We start from the raw sequence: 16,601 nt of genomic DNA on the forward strand, positions 1-16,601 counted from the left end.
GAGCCACTCCTTAACGGCTTAACCAGTCGGCCAAAGAGGTACCCCCCTCGCAAAGGGAGTTATGGGAGGCTCGCCCATCAGGCAAGTGCCCCCATTCCTATTTGGATTAATTTCTGAGTGTTGAGATTTCTCATTTTCTATGAACTCTTCGGAGAGCATGGGCCATCACTCTACCTGTTACCTACTCGAGGTGACACAACATAATCACAGGAAAATATACCACCGCTTTGCCACCAGTGAAACGCCAGAATTTACTCTTTTCTACACTCCAACACGTCCACAGCGTGTAACGAAACACACGAGAAATTATTCCAGACAAAGTAAGGTTTGCCGGCGTCGGGGGATCGAACCCGCGACCAGCGAGACTGGAAAGCCACTCTTTAACCAGTCGGCCAATGAGGTACCCCCCGCGCAGAGTGAGTTATGGGAGGCTCGCCCATATGGCAAGTCGCTGCACTACAGTTACATACTATAATTAGGTGTTCCTCTTTTTCTTTCTCCCCAGTGTCCGACAGCTACAGACATTTTTGATAGGATCTTGGAGAGGGCGAGTTCGGCCCCTCGGCCGCTCCTTTGGAACAGTGTTGGTTTCGGCCTTTTAAATATCTCTTTACCACCAGTTCTATTCTGTTCGGAACTTGCCAGATTAAACATTAGTCTTCGTGGAATCTATTGGAAAATTGGTTCAAGCTATACATGCGTCAGGAAAGTATAAAAAATGCGAGAATGGTGTATGCTTATGTTTCGAGTATTTAGCTTGTAATAACTGAATGGTAGAGTGTTTCTCACCAGTTCACATGAAATATGTTATCATAAACACTTGGGATTACTGTCTTGTCGAATATAGGCACAGTGCATCATGATTTATCACGTGAGATTTTAAAGTGTGCAAGTCCTCATTGCAACAGGCAATGACTCAGTTTTTGCCGACTTCCTAGAGGGAGATGTTTTTTTTTTTTGTTTGTTTGTTTTGCAGTGAATAAAACAGCTGAAGGGAAAAAAAAGAACAATAGAAACACAAAAGTCTGCCCTTGTCATATAGCATACTCTTTTCAAGCGATTACGTGAATTTTCTCGAAGTTTCATCATCCAAATGGAGATAATATTATATGGTCAGTATTCTCAGGCGCTGCCACCCCACACCAACCATTTCCGAGGGCCAAAAAGGAGGTAACTCGGGTTCTAATGAGTTTTTTTAGGTTCATGATACAGAGGAAGGCCCAAACTTCTACCAGGGTCTTAAATCTACCCCTCACGGAAATCCTCAAAACTCAGACGAAAGCCTTGTCAAATGTGTGTGGTTGGTCGCTGAAATGTTTAAGAATAAGGGTCATATATACTCTTGTCTAGCCGTGATATACTCTTATCCAAACGTATAGTAGCCTCCTGTTTTCCAACAATAATTTGAACGTGTTTTCTTCAGGTCCAGATCAAGAATGCAAGTTTGTTTTCCTTAGGTAGGTATTCATCATACAGAGAGAGATATTAACCGTATATTCTTTCAGCGACAATAATGAGAGTGAGTTCTTCAGTTAACCGTTCAGACGGAGCTGTTCACCGCTCACTCTTTCAGCGACACATCCTCCGGGCAGCCTCCAACCCGAAGGAGAGCATCCCCGCGGTCCAGCCTAGCACGGCGATGAGGAATACGCTCTGCATGTGGTCCATATTGAGGGCTGTCACGCTGTTCTGCGGCGGCGACTCCCCCTTGATGCCGCCGTACTCCTGGGGGGCGAGGCCAAGAAGTAAGTCAGCTCTCGGTGGATGCTCTCTTGGATTATAATGAATTTTTTATTGCCATCTCGTGCGAAGTTAAATATTATAGTTATGTATTGTATTTTGGTCTCTCGTTGAAGTGCAGTAACTAATAACTTCTAGAAAATTAGGGAAACTTATATTTAATGATGTAAAATGTTTATGAGCGAAGTCGATTTTGCGCATTGCATTTTGGTAGTGAGGGGTCAGGTTAGGTTAGGTCAGGTTACATATAGTTAGGTTAGACTTAGTTTGGTTAAGTTTGTTAAATTTGTTTACGATAAATATACACATGTAATACGCTTTGCGCTGCGCCGTGGTTGTCACTGTCACCGGCTGACGGTACTCGGCCAAGAGAACAACAAATAATAAGATCAAAACAACTCCGTAACACGATGCTTCTAAAAGAGAAATGCTGAAGAAGCCGAAAGGGTCATCCATTTTGGTCATTCTTGGGGTATTTTGATAAAGTTTAGGCTTTGCCACACGGAAAAAGAAATACGGATCAAGAAAGGCTACTCCAGAGAGTCTCGGTGAGGGGAATGAGTAAACGCAGTGGTTAGCGAGCTCGCCTCACAATCTAGGGGCCCGGGTTCAATTCCCGGGCGAAGTGGAGATGTGCGTTTAGGTTTCTTTATTCTGTGCCTCCTGGGTGTGTTTGTGGGTGTGTATAATTCCGTCCGTGTCCAAGGATCCCTCACCAAGACCCGTATTGACGCCTTTCTACGCCCGTTTGAGAAGCCTCTCGTAGAAGTTGTTTTACTTTCCATGGACTGTTTTGTGATGCTAGTGATAATTTTACACGCATTCTGCACCTTGAACGGGAAAACACCCATGAAAACAAGTTAATCTTCTCTGTGGCATTGGAAACTAGTAGCCTAATTGGAGCACAAAAGCTCACTCGGGGTGGGTTCTGACTGATGATCGCGAGTCAAGCTCATAATCAGACCATGGTGAATTACACTAGCATAAGGCAGCATACCTTGGTCGTCGCCGCCAGTCTGAGGGAATCCACGAAGAAGCGCCTCAGCAAGCCGCTCTCCACCACCCACTTGATCACCTCGTCAAACTTCCGCTTAAGGGGCGAGTTGCGCTGCAGGGCCATGGCGATGCTGTAGGGCGCGAAGCACTCCTGGGGGGATGCAAATGGTACTTTTTTAGGCTTTGTAATGCAGGAAGGGACATAGAACGGCATGTAGCTGAGAATGTTGACGACTTAGTCGTCACTACCTCAGAGGAGACAGTGTTTGTTTACCTGGTCGGAACAAACAATGTAGTTAAAGGTAGGTCAGAACAGGTTCTAGACAAGTACAGGAAGTTTGTCGGGAAGTTGAGGGACAGCAGACGGCGTTCAGTTGTGTGTGGATTGCTCCCTCGGCATGATGTTAGTTCCCTCATTCTCAGTAGAATGTTGGGGATTAACGAACGTGTCAGGGATTTGTGTAGTCGTGAGGGAGTCATGTTTGTGGACGTCTGGGATCATTTTATTCATGACAGGAGCTTGTTTGCTAACGATGGACTTCACCTAAATTGTGTAGGCAAGGCGAGGGTGGGCCGAGTGTTGGATGAGGAAGTTTTGAAAGAGTTGAAGAAAAGTAAGGTGCAGCGGGAACGAGGTGTGGAAACTTCCGGCTTGGCTGGGAGTGGGAGGAGTCTTCACTCAGACGGTGAGGTCCACGGAGGTAGGAGTGTCAGGCCTCAGGTGAGGGGGGAACCAGAGGTGTGTAGTGCTGAGGAGGACGTCAGGTCACCAGACCCCCAGGTGGGGGATACTGAGATAGCGGTCATATCAACAGCCACAGGTAGTTGTAGATAATCGGGTCTGACGCACTATTCCAGTGAAACGACAGTTGATATATGGCGCACACTCGGCGAATAAATTAAACATCTATGTAAATGCCCGTAGCATTATTCAGAAGCGTAGCCACTTGATAATTCATGCAATTACTGAAAAACCCGACTTCATTTTGATCACAGAAACATGGCTAAATACGCGTGACAAGCATCAGTTAAGTGAAGTAGCTATCAATGGTTACAACGCGTTTGCTAAGTGTCGTCTACACAAAAAAGGTGGAGGTGTAATAATATATGCTAAAAGTAATTTAGAAGTCATTCAGCTTAACACAACCGAAACAGAGGCTTATGATTTATTGTATGTACAAGCGACGATCCATAATGAAAAGTATGTTCTGGGCGTAATTTACCGACCTCCTAAATCAAATGAAGACATTGATGGAAATCTCTACGCAGAGATAAATAAAATTATCATAAACAGAAATGCAATAATATGCGGCGACTTCAATGACCCCTCTGTTAACTGGTCTGCACTATCTGCCGACAGGGAAGGAACTAGATTATTAAATTTTGCGCAAGATACATTTCTTTATCAAACAGTAGCCGCGTCGACGCGAGGAAATAACATTCTGGATTTAGTCTTCACGACCGACAGCCACCTCATAACCGCCTGTGAGGTCGGCAAGCCATTTGCAAGCAGTGACCACAACATAATCAGATGTGTTTTAAATATTGAGACAAAAGCACGAGCAAACTCACTCTTAGTACCTAATCATAGTAAAGCAAATTTTATGGACCTAAAAAGAGAACTGGTTTCAGTAAATTGGAATCATTTGCTCAACAACGTCAGCGTTCAAGAAATGTATAATCGTTTTACTGCACAAATCACTGCGAGTGTAAATAAATTCATTCCACTCAAGCCACGAAGGACTGATAATTAAAAACCATTGTGGATGAATAATTACCTTCAAAAAGTCATCGTCGAAAAAAGAAAACTGTATAAGCAATATAAGCTGTCACATAATTCACAGGATCATACTAATTACATAAATATCAAGAGAGAGTGCGAAAAGAAAATCAGAAAACAGAAACGCGAATATGAGATGAAAATATCACTCAATGCTAAGAAAAATCCCAGGTTATTTTTCAGTTACATAAGAAACAAAAAAAATGTTAAAAATAATATCGGCCCACTACTATTAAGTGGCAATACGATTAGTGATGATAAAGGCATGGCGTCGGTCCTAAATTCAACCTTTAGTAGCGTATTTGCAAAAGAGAACATGACATCGATTCCAGCCCCGAAGGAAATTTTTCAAGGCCCTGAAGAACATAAGCTTGCATTGACCGCAATTGATATCAGCGAAGTGCGTGCGTACCTGGAGAAAATAGATCCAAATAAATCTCCGGGCCCCGACAATTTATCTCCTCGCGTGTTGAGTGAATGTAGTCAACAATTAGAATTACCCACAACATTAATATTCAACAAGTCATTAGCACAGGCCAGTGTGCCTCTCGAGTGGAAAAAGGCCAATATTACCCCGATCTTTAAAAAAGGAGATAAAAAACAAGCCAGTAATTATCGTCCCATCAGCTTTACGTCTGTCCTAATTAAACTATTCGAAAAAATAATCAGGGATAAAATGATCACTTTCCTTGAAACAAATGATTTGATAACTGATAGTCAGCATGGATTTCGTAGTAATTGGTCTTGCCTTACCAACCTATTAACCTTTTTCAACGATGTTTATACATGTTGGGATGCCCGAAGCCCATATGACGTAATTTACTTAGATTTTCAGAAAGCGTTTGATAAAGTTCCTCACGTTAGGCGTATTTCAAAACTGTGTTCCCACGGTATTAACGACCATCTATGTGCGTGGATTCATGACTGGCTCACCATCAGAGAACAACGTGTAGTTTTTAATGGTGAAGCATTGGATTGGCAACCCGTCACCAGTGGCGTGCCCCAAGGTTCGGTCCTGGTGCCAACACTATTCATAATTTACGTGAACGACTTAGAAACTGATATCCTATCAAAAGTAGCCAAATTCGCCGACGACACCAAATTAGGAGGTACGGTAATGAACAGTCAAAGTTGCGAGAATATTCAATCAGACTTAATAAGACTTGCCGACTGGAGCGAAAAATGGCAAATGAGTTTTAACGTAGATAAATGTAAAGTAATGCACATAGGTGAAAAAAAATCCTAACTTTAAATATCAGATTCAAGGACATGAGCTCGGCGAAGTAAAGCAAGAAAAAGATCTTGGTGTCATTATCAGTAACACTCTTAAAATGAGTGATCAATGTTCTGCAGCGAGTAAAAAAGCCAATATGATGTTAGTATTAATCTCAAGAAACTTTGATCATAAATCACCCGAACTTATGAAGAGATTATATTTAGCATTTGTAAGACCATACCTAGAATACGCCGTTCAGTTCTGGTCACCGAACTATATCAAAGATCAAGTTTTGCTAGAAAAGATACAGCGACGAGCAACCAAACAAATTCCAGCGCTCCGAAACTTGCCATATGACGAGCGTTTAAAGCGTTTAGATATGTTTTCCCTAAAAAAGCGAAGGATAAGAGGGGACTTAATTGAAGTGTTCAAAATCATTAATGGATTTCACAACATTAACCCAGATAGTCTATTTCAGAGACACACCAACACAATAACAGTCAGCAAAAGTATGAAGTTAAAGGGAAACCGATGTAACACATTGGTGCGCAGAAGTATTTTCAGTAATAGAGTCGTTGATCACTGGAATAGACTCCCACCGTCAGTAGTTAGCGCACAGAGTATCAATAGCTTCAAGTCTTCACTGGATAAGTACTTCAGGGATATAAGATTATACTGACCCTTCTTCGCATGTTTTCAGACAGATTGCAGCAAGACCTCAACCTAAATCCATATAATTCTCCCCCACAACCTAGATTACAAGTAGCGTAAGTTAGCAATAGAGTAAAGCAACAGTTAATGTCCGCATGACAGGTGGAGTGAGGTGTGGGTGCAGTAAGGTGACAGGTTACTGGTGCCGTGCCTAGTACCGCCGGTAAAACGAGGATCAAGCCTCCACCTGTGCCCCTGAAACTACACCTCACCCATCGTGAGTATTAGGGGGGATTCTGGGGCTGCCCTGTGTAGGCCACTCGGCCTCTTCCAGCCTCCCTGTGTTTCCATGTTCTTATGTAATGAAGTTATTTTCCCCCACAGCTTAGGTTACCAGTAGTGTAAGTTAAGGGTAGTAATTTCCTCTTATTTCTCTCTTTACTGTAAAATTTCCATGTCCCTTTCTTCCTTAAAGGTACATGGTGTTCTCTTCTAACTATTTCCTGCCGGCACGTTGCCGGAGGGAGAGGTGGGTGGGGAGGAGCCTTCATCTATTCTGTCCTGTTCTACCACACGTAGCTTACTAGTAGTAGCGGTAGTAAACAGACACCCTCGCCATAGACCGATTGGTCTTCTGGTGTCTGTTCTTCCTATGTATTCCTATGTATTATGTCGATTAGTTGGAGTGATGAATGCAGTGCGGCGATGCGTGGCCCTTCCGCCGCTCCCCAGCGGTTTTGGGAGATGAGGCGTTTGTTTTTCGGCTCACTTTTGCTTCGCCTGTACTTCTTTGAAAATATGGGCGTCTTGAGCAGTTGTCTTCCCCCTCCCCTCGAGGATAGGGGGCTTCTTGCCACTTCGCCCTAGCTCGGAGGGGATCTAAAATGACGTTTTTTTTTTTTTTTACGTGTTCGCCTATAGCGCCGTTAGGCTTTCTTCATGGGCCTGATGGTCGGCCCAAGCCCGTCATGGCGCAGCCACTTTTTATAGTGGCGCCATTAATTCTTGGCTCATGCTGCCTCCAGGAACTCACATTCTTGACTCACTTGGACGGTTTCTTCTAGCGTCCGGGTTGATGGGTGGTCTTCAGGACACCATGTGGGTAGTCTTAGGCCACTCGGCGGTGACTGAAAATTCCAGGTGGTAGCATGGGGATTCGAACCCGCGTCGTCCAGAACGTGGTGAATGCAGGGCCCCCACGCTAACCACTCAGCCACGAAAGAGCTAGTGCACGGCCTTCGGTCTCCCACATTTCCTTCCCCACCAAGCTCTATGCCCCCAGTCCTCGGGGGAGTTCTCCTATGGGATAGGAATGAGCTGGCGGGGTGTATGCGAGGGGGTCCGTGGGATGGCGCAGAGCTGCCAGATGTGTTCCTTCCTGTTTAACCCTAGAACACTAACCTTTTTTTTTATGATCGTTAACACTATACTGGGTCCAAATGGACCCCTTCAAAAAAAAATTGAAAAAAAAATATTTCTATGTTTTTTTAATACTTGGTGATTTTTCTTGTTAAGAATAGGGATTCAGGAAGAGAGTGAAACAAAGTGTAAAGAAAAATATGCCATATTTTTATTGTAGCAAAATTAAAAATGTAAATTTTCCGAAATTTCACATAGTTTGCAAAAATATTATGAGAAAAATATAATAACTAATTTTGAGCTTAGTAACTACTTATTCCCTTTAGTTGGACAGTTGCTGAAGTTATATCTGCCCAAAGCAGCCCACCATGGTCCTTTCTTGAGTGTGATCTGGATAAATGAAAATATGCAATTTTTAGAATCTAAAATATACACATATTGTATTTCTACCATAAAATGCAATGGTATATACAGTATTACCTTTCCTGTAGTGGCAATATGGATAGTTACCTTTTAGAATCTGCAATCATCACACTGATATGTGATGTGTTTGGCACATGCAGGTCTCTTGCAGTAGCCACACACAGTTCGGATCTTTGCCATGTTCTTCTGATATTTGCAGAGTGAGCACCTCTTCTTGATTTTGGGGCCTTCTCCTACTCGATCAGGTTGTTCCTCGAACAAGTCGAAGCACTGCATGATATTTAGCTTTACCCTCCTATGCATGTGCATAGTCCATATGTAACACTGCTTATAACCATGGGTCCATGTGGACCCACACTACAAATAGGCCTGTATTGTTACATGCTTATCTGCAGCCGTGCAACAGCACTCCCTCGATCACAGGAGGTGTAGCACTGGCTCCTGATCAACAACACTGCTTCCCTGCTTGTCTCACAACACCTGCTTTTCACGTGACAGGTGTTCAACACACCTGTCCGAGGAAAACGAGTAAAAATAAACTAAATATAGATAGAAATGCCAGTTTCACAACATAACAACATGGTTCAACTCTCGGCAGTATTGTACAACACCACACATTACAATATTTTCTACATCACACAGAAAAAAATGCCCATTACGTACTGCATGTGCATAGTCCATATGTAACACTGCTTATAACCATGGGTCCATGTGGACCAAGCACTGCCTATAAATCACTAATAACGCTAATACTGTCACGTACCATCCACCAGCCACGACCGCTGAGGTCCAAGTGATGAGAAAATGGCCGTATAAACAAGCAATGCATTGTAGGTAAGATGGGCATTGACCGGGAAATTTGACGCACAAATTGGGGGGTCCAAATGGACCCAGCTTAGTTTTCTAGGGTTAATTGGGTTTTAAAATTCTAGTGCAGCCTGGACTCATTATATCGAAATGTGGGATAAGGTTGCCGGTTTTATCCAGGTTTGTCCTGGATCACGATCGAATCCTCTATCGCTAGCAAGTGCACTAGCTCTTTCGTGGACCCAAAAACAGTCTTTTCGTACCTCAAAGCCGTCATTAACTCACTCACCCTCATGAACCGCATCCTCGGCACGCCCAGGGTTGTGTACCGGGTGATGACGTGGAACTCCGAGAAGCCGCGACTCTGCAGGAACACCGCCTTGCCCAGCAGCACGCGCGGGAAGATCTCGCGCTCCGACGGGTAGCTCCTGAACACGCGGAGGAGGCCCTGCACGCGAGGTAAGGAGAGAAGACTGGTTGTTATAGAACTAGTGAAAAGCATGTATGTAATGGGTATCTATGTATTTCTCGTAAATAAGGTTTAAAAATGATGATATGGTTTTCTATTGTGGTATAACATTTGATTTGCACACGAAGTACGGAAAAAAGACTTGCTATTATATAGGAGTGAAAAGCATGTAGTGGATAGTTATGTATTTATGGCAAGGTATAGAAAAGGGCGTTATGCGATTCTGGAAACGAAGGTAGTCATAGGTTTTGTCATCTCAACTCCTCGCCTTTTGTAGTACCTTTCGATTCAAAGCCTTGCACGCGTGGTAAGGAAAGGCTTCTTGTTATAAAAGTAGTGAAAACCATGCAAGGAATAGTTCTCGGTTTCAAGTAAAGTATAGATTGAACGTTATGTGACTTCTGTTTTGTGGTATGTAGGCTACCATTTAATTTTAGGCCCTGCACACGTGGCGAGGAAAGACTCGTTGTTACAAAAGTAGTGGAAGCCAGGTAATGGATTAGGTATTTACAGTAAGGTATAGCAAGGATGTTATGTGAGTTTAAACACGAAGACGGTCATAGGATTTGTCTCCTCTTACTAAATGTCTTTTAGTACCATTTGGTTTTAGGCCCTGCACGCGAGGTAAGGAAAGACTCGTTCTTATAGTAGTGAAAAACAGGTAGAGGATTATTGTTTCTTAATACTATAAATGCCTCGTGTCATTTTTTTTTTTTTTACGTCTAAGCCTATAGCTCCGGTAGGCTTGCTTGAGGGGCCTCGATGGTGGTCGGCCCCAGCCCGTATTGGCGCAGGCAGGTGTTTATAGTGGCGCCATCTTTCTCTTTAATCCTTGCACACGAGGTAAGGGAAGTATGTAAATATGCAGAAAACCATTTCGAATTCCACTTTGAAGTGATTTTAAATACTCGAACAGTATTTTTTTTTCTTTCTTTTGATGGGAGTCATGTAGCGGATTTTTCTCGTAGAGCGCTGTTTTATGTGCAGCTCATTAGTGCTTATGGGCTGTTGTCTTGGAGGTACACTGTATAGTCAGCGCAATTCCGTTAGTGACGCAGGTATGCTTAGGTGTGGTATATTGGTGGAGGTAACATATTATTTATCCGTATATTTTTATGTGTCACCCTAGTCCCTACTCACCCGCAAGTTGGGGTCGCTGGCCGAGGCGATGCCGGTCCTGTAAATGTCTCCGATCGCCGCGACCTCAAGCCCCGATTCGTAGAGATCCTTGATGGTTTCGATGGCCGCTGGGGCCTTCGGGACCATCAGGAAGGCCGTCAGGTTGGTGGAGTAGCCGAGGGTGAGCACCATCGTGTACAGCCACAGGAAGGTGACGAAGATGCGAGTGCTCGCCATGCTGGGTAGTAGGTACTGCGCCTCGCAGAAATGGAGGCCGAACGTGTAGTACCAACTGAAGCTGAGCTGCCCCAGGCTGGCCGCCTCGCTGCCTCTGCAGTCACGCCACCGTGCGGGGGAGAGAACAGTGTTATCAAGGCAACGTTCGCGGAGGTTTTTCCACAAGAGCCTATGTGCTCATTTCATTATGTTTCGAACAAAGAGCAATATGTCAATCCTATCCCGACGCTCACACTTTGCTGCTGGCTCGGGCGAGCAGGGCCAGAACGGGGCCAGACACGATGAGGCCGACGAGGATGGCGAGCCACGTCCACGGGTGGAAGGGGAAGGCGAGGGCCTGCCAGCGGGGCAGCGGCGGGTCCGTGCGGGTTAGAAAGCAGGTCATCTGAGAGTGACACGCGGAGGATAAATGCAGTGATTCCCCTCACACACACACACACACACAAACACACACACCTCCGTTTTGTAGGGCGCCGTGTAGTCTAGCGCGTCTACACGCGCCAGCGACACGTACAGATTGGACACGACTATGTCCGCCTCGTCCCGCTGGATCTCGCCCATGATGCCCACCCACGAGCCGTTGGCCAGCTTGTAGCCCCACGTCTCCCCTGCGTGTGTGAGTCACTCACTATCTGATCATGTGCTGGACTGGTGATCGCTAGCCACTACGCTCTTTGATTTGAGCAGCCCTCGTTTTGACATTAGTTAAATATTCACAGATCTTTGGGTGCCGTCGTGTGTGTGTGTGTGTGTGTGTGTGTGTGTGTGTGTGTGTGTGTGTGTACATTCGTTGTGGCGGTACATTCGTACCGTCCGCCGGCTCAGCGAAGCTCGGGGTAAAGTTGAGCGCCTTTGCGGTGGCCTGCGTTAGGGCGAAGTCCTCGCCGTAGCGAAAGAGCAGCGCGCCGCTCTCGTCCCTGTAGTACATCATGCTGGGCTCGAACTTGAACGTCGACACCTGAAACAGATGTCAGGCACATGACATTTCTTTATATATATATATATATATATATATATATATATATATATATATATATATATATATATATATATATATATATATATCCATAATTCTCACACACACGTCATAGTACATTAATTAAGGCCAGCATCCTCCAGAGGGTGCCAGGCCTGGGCGGCACCTCGCCTTGAGCACGGCGTCGCGAAGGTTCGACACTTTGTCCGGGAAGATCCTCGGCGGCCTGGTGAATGCGTCCCCGAGCCAGGTGGTGACGGCCAGCACGCCTGGTCCCCAGTACAGCTGCCCGGTGTACAGCTGCCACGCCCTACCGTCCCCGGTCTGCTGGACAGTACATTTTTATAGATGTAGTCAGGAAATGATCAGTCGTATATATGTGTTGCGCACAGAGATGGATACGTTTCATCACTGAGAATATGCAACACACTTTAAGATAAACCCAAGATCAATATATAGATCTTGGTCAAACCTTACTCGATCTCGGCTGTGCATGTGCCTGCAGTGTTGAGTTACTCTCTACTCCGGCCTAAGGTTGTGAGGGACGTAAAAAAGTCTTGCCTCACCTTAACGGCTCCTGCGAGGTTCTCCGTCTTCTTGCCCTTCCTCGTGGCGGCCAAAGCCTGGAGGTCGGCCAGGGAGCGTCCCAGCACCAAGTACCTGAAGCAGTATTTTGTGACTTGTGCAGCAACCTTAAGCAATATAAAACTGAATAATTCAAGAACTCAAGATGTGCCACGCCATGTATGGACATTATTCTACATGATGCAAGTCACAGAAAGAATAACATTGAAATACCAAATTATGATTCCAAGTCAGCGCCTGTATTTCCAGGTACTTTCGGCTCCCACAACAAATAGTTCAAAAATTCACAAAGGGAAATTGGTCAGTTTCTCTTTAGTGTTTTCACATTCATGGGGAGGCGGTGGCTAAGTGGTCAGCGTGCGGGTTCAAGTTCCACTCGCCACTACAAGCTGACAATTTTCAATCATCGCCGAGTGGCCAAAGACTACCTCTACATGCTGTCCTGATGATCACCAATCAACCCGGATTCGAGCGAAACTCTCAAGAGGATCTAGTGGAGCTCCGGGGGCAGCATGAGCCAAGGAAGATGGCGCCACTATAAAACACTATAGAACACTGGGACAGACCATCAGGCCCCATCGAGAAAACCCACGGGTGATAGAGTCCAAATAAATTTCCAAATAAATTTCCAGGAGTCTAGGAATAGTCTGACAAAGCTTATTTTCTGCACGAGAAAAGAAGCTTTGTCAGACTATTCCTAGACTCCTGGAAATTTCCACAACAACCTACACGAAAGCCTTATCAATTGTGTGTGTGTAGGCCCCAAAATGTTTAAGAATACGGTCATGAGGAACCCTTCTCGGCGCAGCGTCCCCAACACACCTGCCGGAGTAGTCCCACACGTTGGGGCGGGAGGCGGCCAGCGCGAGGAGGGGCCGAGGCTCTTCCAGCAGCATGAGGTAGCCGCAGCACTTGGCAGAGACCCAGTTGATCCTTTGAAAGTCCTCCACAGAGTCGGCTTGAAGGACCTGACTTAGAAAAAAATATGGTCTGTCTCTTTCATTGTGTCTATATCTACATTTCATTTCATTATTGCGTTGCGTCATTGTGAGTATACATTTATTTTTATTATTGCGAAACTGCATTAAAGGAGAAGGGAGATGCTAACGTCAAAACATGAAGAAAAAAACAGCACACGCATTAGCATAGTAAGAAGCGTTGTGATTCTATATGATTCACTTCTGAAATGTCGAAATGGGACCGACTGTGTAAGGACTAACCTAACTCCGTGGCCCACAACCTAAACCTGTGTTGGAACCTGACCTGCTTGGCGCTGGGGAGACTGAGGATGGGCTGCAGCACCGAGGACCTGCAGTACACGCCGTTACAGGCCGTCACCAGGTCACACCCGTCCATCTGGCTCTGCACCACCGCCAGTAACATGCGGCCGATGGTTGCATCCGCCCCCACCAGGCCCTCGCCCCGCCCCAGCACGGCTCTGAGGGGTGCCGGTGTTGGGTCTTGCGGACATGCAGCGGGTGGGAAGGTGAGTGCAAGCAGCCACACCCAGCAGGCCTTCATCCTCTTCAGTCCTGGCATTTACTGTTATTCCAGTGCTGCGGAAAGCTACGATAAGGGAGAAGGGCGGCGCTTGCTGGATGAAAGGCATGGGGACTGTACAGTGTTTTCAATAAATAGCAAATTAATTTAGATTCAGTGCTAGAAAATACTAAGAAAATAGTGTTCGTTTGCGATGACGAAGTGATGTGTTGCTTTATGGGATTTATAACTACATGTAATGTTATGGTAACTCTTCCCTGGTTTAATTAATTTTTCTAGAAAAAAATACCTATATACTAAATGCTCCCACAACGTTATGACTCGCAAACGATTAAGTTCAACTGCATATAACCATCATAAATATAACCTTGTGGATAGTGTACCTAAGCCGTCTCTGGTACCAAAATACTTCGAAAAGAAATCCAGCAGAGGCATCTAGCGGTGCGTGTTCCGTCCCCAGCACCAGGACACAGGCCAGTGAGGCGGTGGTGCGGCGCGCGGAGCCTAGGGAGGGTCGTCCCTGGCGCTGCCCTCGCCAAAGGCCACCGCGCAGCGCATCACAGGACCCGGAAAGAAAGAGAAGACTTTGATTTCTGAGGTGATTTTGTATTTTGTGTAATATTGATGCAGCAACTCTCTCTCTCTCTCTCTCTCTCTCTCTCTCTCTCTCTCTCTCTCTCTCTCTCTCTCTCTCTCTCTCTCTCTCTCTCTCTCTCTCTCTCTCTCTCTCTCTCTCTCTCTCTCTCTCTCTCTCTCTCTCTCTCTCTCTCTCTCTCTCTCTCTCTCTCTACCTATATCTATCCCTCTATTTATCTACGTATGTCTCTTATCTACCCATCTATTTATCAAAACACACACACACACACACACACACACACACACACACACACACACACACACACCTTGCAAAATTAAATAGGAAAAGAATAGATAGTTGGAGACTTAAGAGGAATGATTCTTGTCAGGTCTTTTCACTTCCTGTTCAAAAGTTAAAGGTTGTGGCTGGAAGAAGCAGTCAAAGACATGTTTAATTAATGGACCAAACAGTTATATCCCGGTTACTCGAGGCTTCACGGGATGACGAAACAGAAGCTTTGTTAATTTGCAGCAGAGGCTTCCAGACGGGGCGAGGGATGGGACTTTTTGAGTACTTTGTATGTCTGACCCATATCAAGAATTTCGGGGCTCACATGCTCACGTTATTAAGGCTTTCGGAAAGATTGTGTTAGTATTTCCATGGGTAGTTTTATGAACCTAGTGATAGTTCGACATGGGTTTTGCGTCATAAATACGATAAAACACTTTCCCTTCTTTATTCCACTCCGGCTGTGGGGTTTGGGACACGTGGCTACTAATCAAAACTTCCACTTCTACTCGGTCCACTTTTCGTGCTAACGTGTTAATAAATTACACCCTTTGGAGACAGTTTCTAGGCCGGTCCCCGAGGCGTCTAACATGACACTTAGTGACCCAACTAAGGCTCATAGATCTGACTCAGGATCGAAAGCCACCACGGAGAGCTGCTCAGGAATTTCGGGTGAAACAGAGCGTTCCGATTTTAGTGGGGGATATTTTTTTTCCGCCCCCAGTATGTCGGAAATTTCTGTATAAAATTATTATTATTATTATTTTTTTTTTGGTATTTCGTTGGGGATATACCCCAAGGGAGGAAGGCGGTGCATGCCGCGCAACCACCCAGACGGCTGGTTGAGAGATGCCCAATTCTTTCAAGGAGGCCCAACAACGGGGCTGAGGGTGTCGGAAAGAGCCCACCTTTCCACCCCCGTGGCACCGGACAGGTCTCGAACCACCCTGCCGGAGCGCAAGGCGTTGACTCTACCACGGGACCACGGGAGTCAACCTTTAAAATTACCTCTCGTTAAATCATATTTTCAATAGGGAGAAAATTGCACTTGGTTAAATTGCACTAGAGCAATGGACCGAATTTGCTATACAGGCAGCGCCACATGTAACCACTCGGTGACTGTCAAGTTCAAGTTATAGACTAGAGTGCGTCTGAGGCTGGCCTCGGGATACACCGCCTTGTTACCGTCACCGCTCCAAGCCAACGACTCCACACACCTCACTCCTACCCAATTTCGTGACACTACTATTTGACACGAAGAAAAACTGAGGCCACCATCGTCTTTCAGTGTTTTCACACCATTTTACTTAACCTTCATTTTCGGTTATTTTTACCTCCTTTACAGTTACAAATTTATTCTCACTTTTTCTTCATGTCAAATAGTAGTGTCAGGAAATTGGGTAGGAGTGAAGTGTGTGTAGCCGTTGGCTTGGAGCGGTGGCATCAAGGCGGTGTATCGGGAAGCCAGCCTCACACGCACTTTAGTCTATAATTTGAACTCTATGGAAAATACTGCTTTGACAGTTCATCGAGTGGCAACGTGTGGCGCTGCCTGTATAGCCAATACGGGTCATTTGTACTTGGGTTATTACTTGAATAGACAGTTATGATTAGAATTCCAGACGGTGAACCAATAAGTATGAGAATTAACCTTTATAACAGAGATTCGAAGCCAGTGTATTGGCTGACGTGCCAGATAAGTGACGTTGAAGCTTCAAAGCTTCACCGTAACTCATGACACGTATACATGAGGACGTTGAGGTACACAGCCAGCTTTCCTACTCAAACTCCCGACCCGTCAGCACCGTAGACAGTGCCACGGACGGTTACCGTCTCGCCTCCACCACCATGTTTTAGATTATTCTTTCTTGTATATAT

General features: G+C 45.3%; 2 protein-coding genes and 1 long non-coding RNA gene across 5 annotated transcripts; all 3 read right to left on the reverse strand.

Moving 5' to 3' along the window:
- Positions 1 to 1,337: 1,337 nt before the first annotated feature.
- LOC127002632 (uncharacterized) lies at positions 1,338 to 11,177 on the reverse strand. The gene is made up of 4 exons (XM_050868697.1): positions 10,582 to 11,177; positions 9,262 to 9,420; positions 2,738 to 2,887; positions 1,338 to 1,725 (listed from the first exon to the last, which is right to left on the reverse strand). Exons 1-4 carry the CDS (start codon positions 10,795 to 10,797, stop codon positions 1,570 to 1,572), a joined length of 681 nt encoding a protein of 226 aa, XP_050724654.1. The 5' UTR covers positions 10,798 to 11,177; the 3' UTR covers positions 1,338 to 1,569.
- On the reverse strand, positions 7,932 to 9,073 carry LOC127002633 (uncharacterized). 3 transcript variants are annotated; one of them, XR_007756356.1, is made up of 3 exons: positions 8,829 to 9,073; positions 8,253 to 8,676; positions 7,932 to 8,132 (listed from the first exon to the last, which is right to left on the reverse strand). It is a non-coding gene; the product is annotated as an uncharacterized LOC127002633 (long non-coding RNA). The 3 variants fall into 3 exon arrangements; XR_007756355.1 differs by having other exon boundaries at positions 8,929 to 9,058; XR_007756354.1 differs by having other exon boundaries at positions 8,253 to 9,073.
- Positions 11,178 to 11,896: 719 nt separating the features above from the next.
- Positions 11,897 to 13,977, reverse strand: LOC127002577 (uncharacterized). Its single transcript, XM_050868660.1, has 4 exons — positions 13,622 to 13,977; positions 13,181 to 13,326; positions 12,340 to 12,433; positions 11,897 to 12,097 (listed from the first exon to the last, which is right to left on the reverse strand). The coding sequence occupies exons 1-4, from the start codon at positions 13,895 to 13,897 to the stop codon at positions 11,897 to 11,899; spliced, it is 717 nt and encodes a 238-aa protein (XP_050724617.1). The 5' UTR covers positions 13,898 to 13,977.
- Positions 13,978 to 16,601: the final 2,624 nt, after the last annotated feature.

Source organism: Eriocheir sinensis, chromosome 23, assembly GCF_024679095.1.
Source record: "Eriocheir sinensis breed Jianghai 21 chromosome 23, ASM2467909v1, whole genome shotgun sequence".
Taxonomy (NCBI): Eukaryota; Metazoa; Arthropoda; class Malacostraca; order Decapoda; family Varunidae; genus Eriocheir; species Eriocheir sinensis.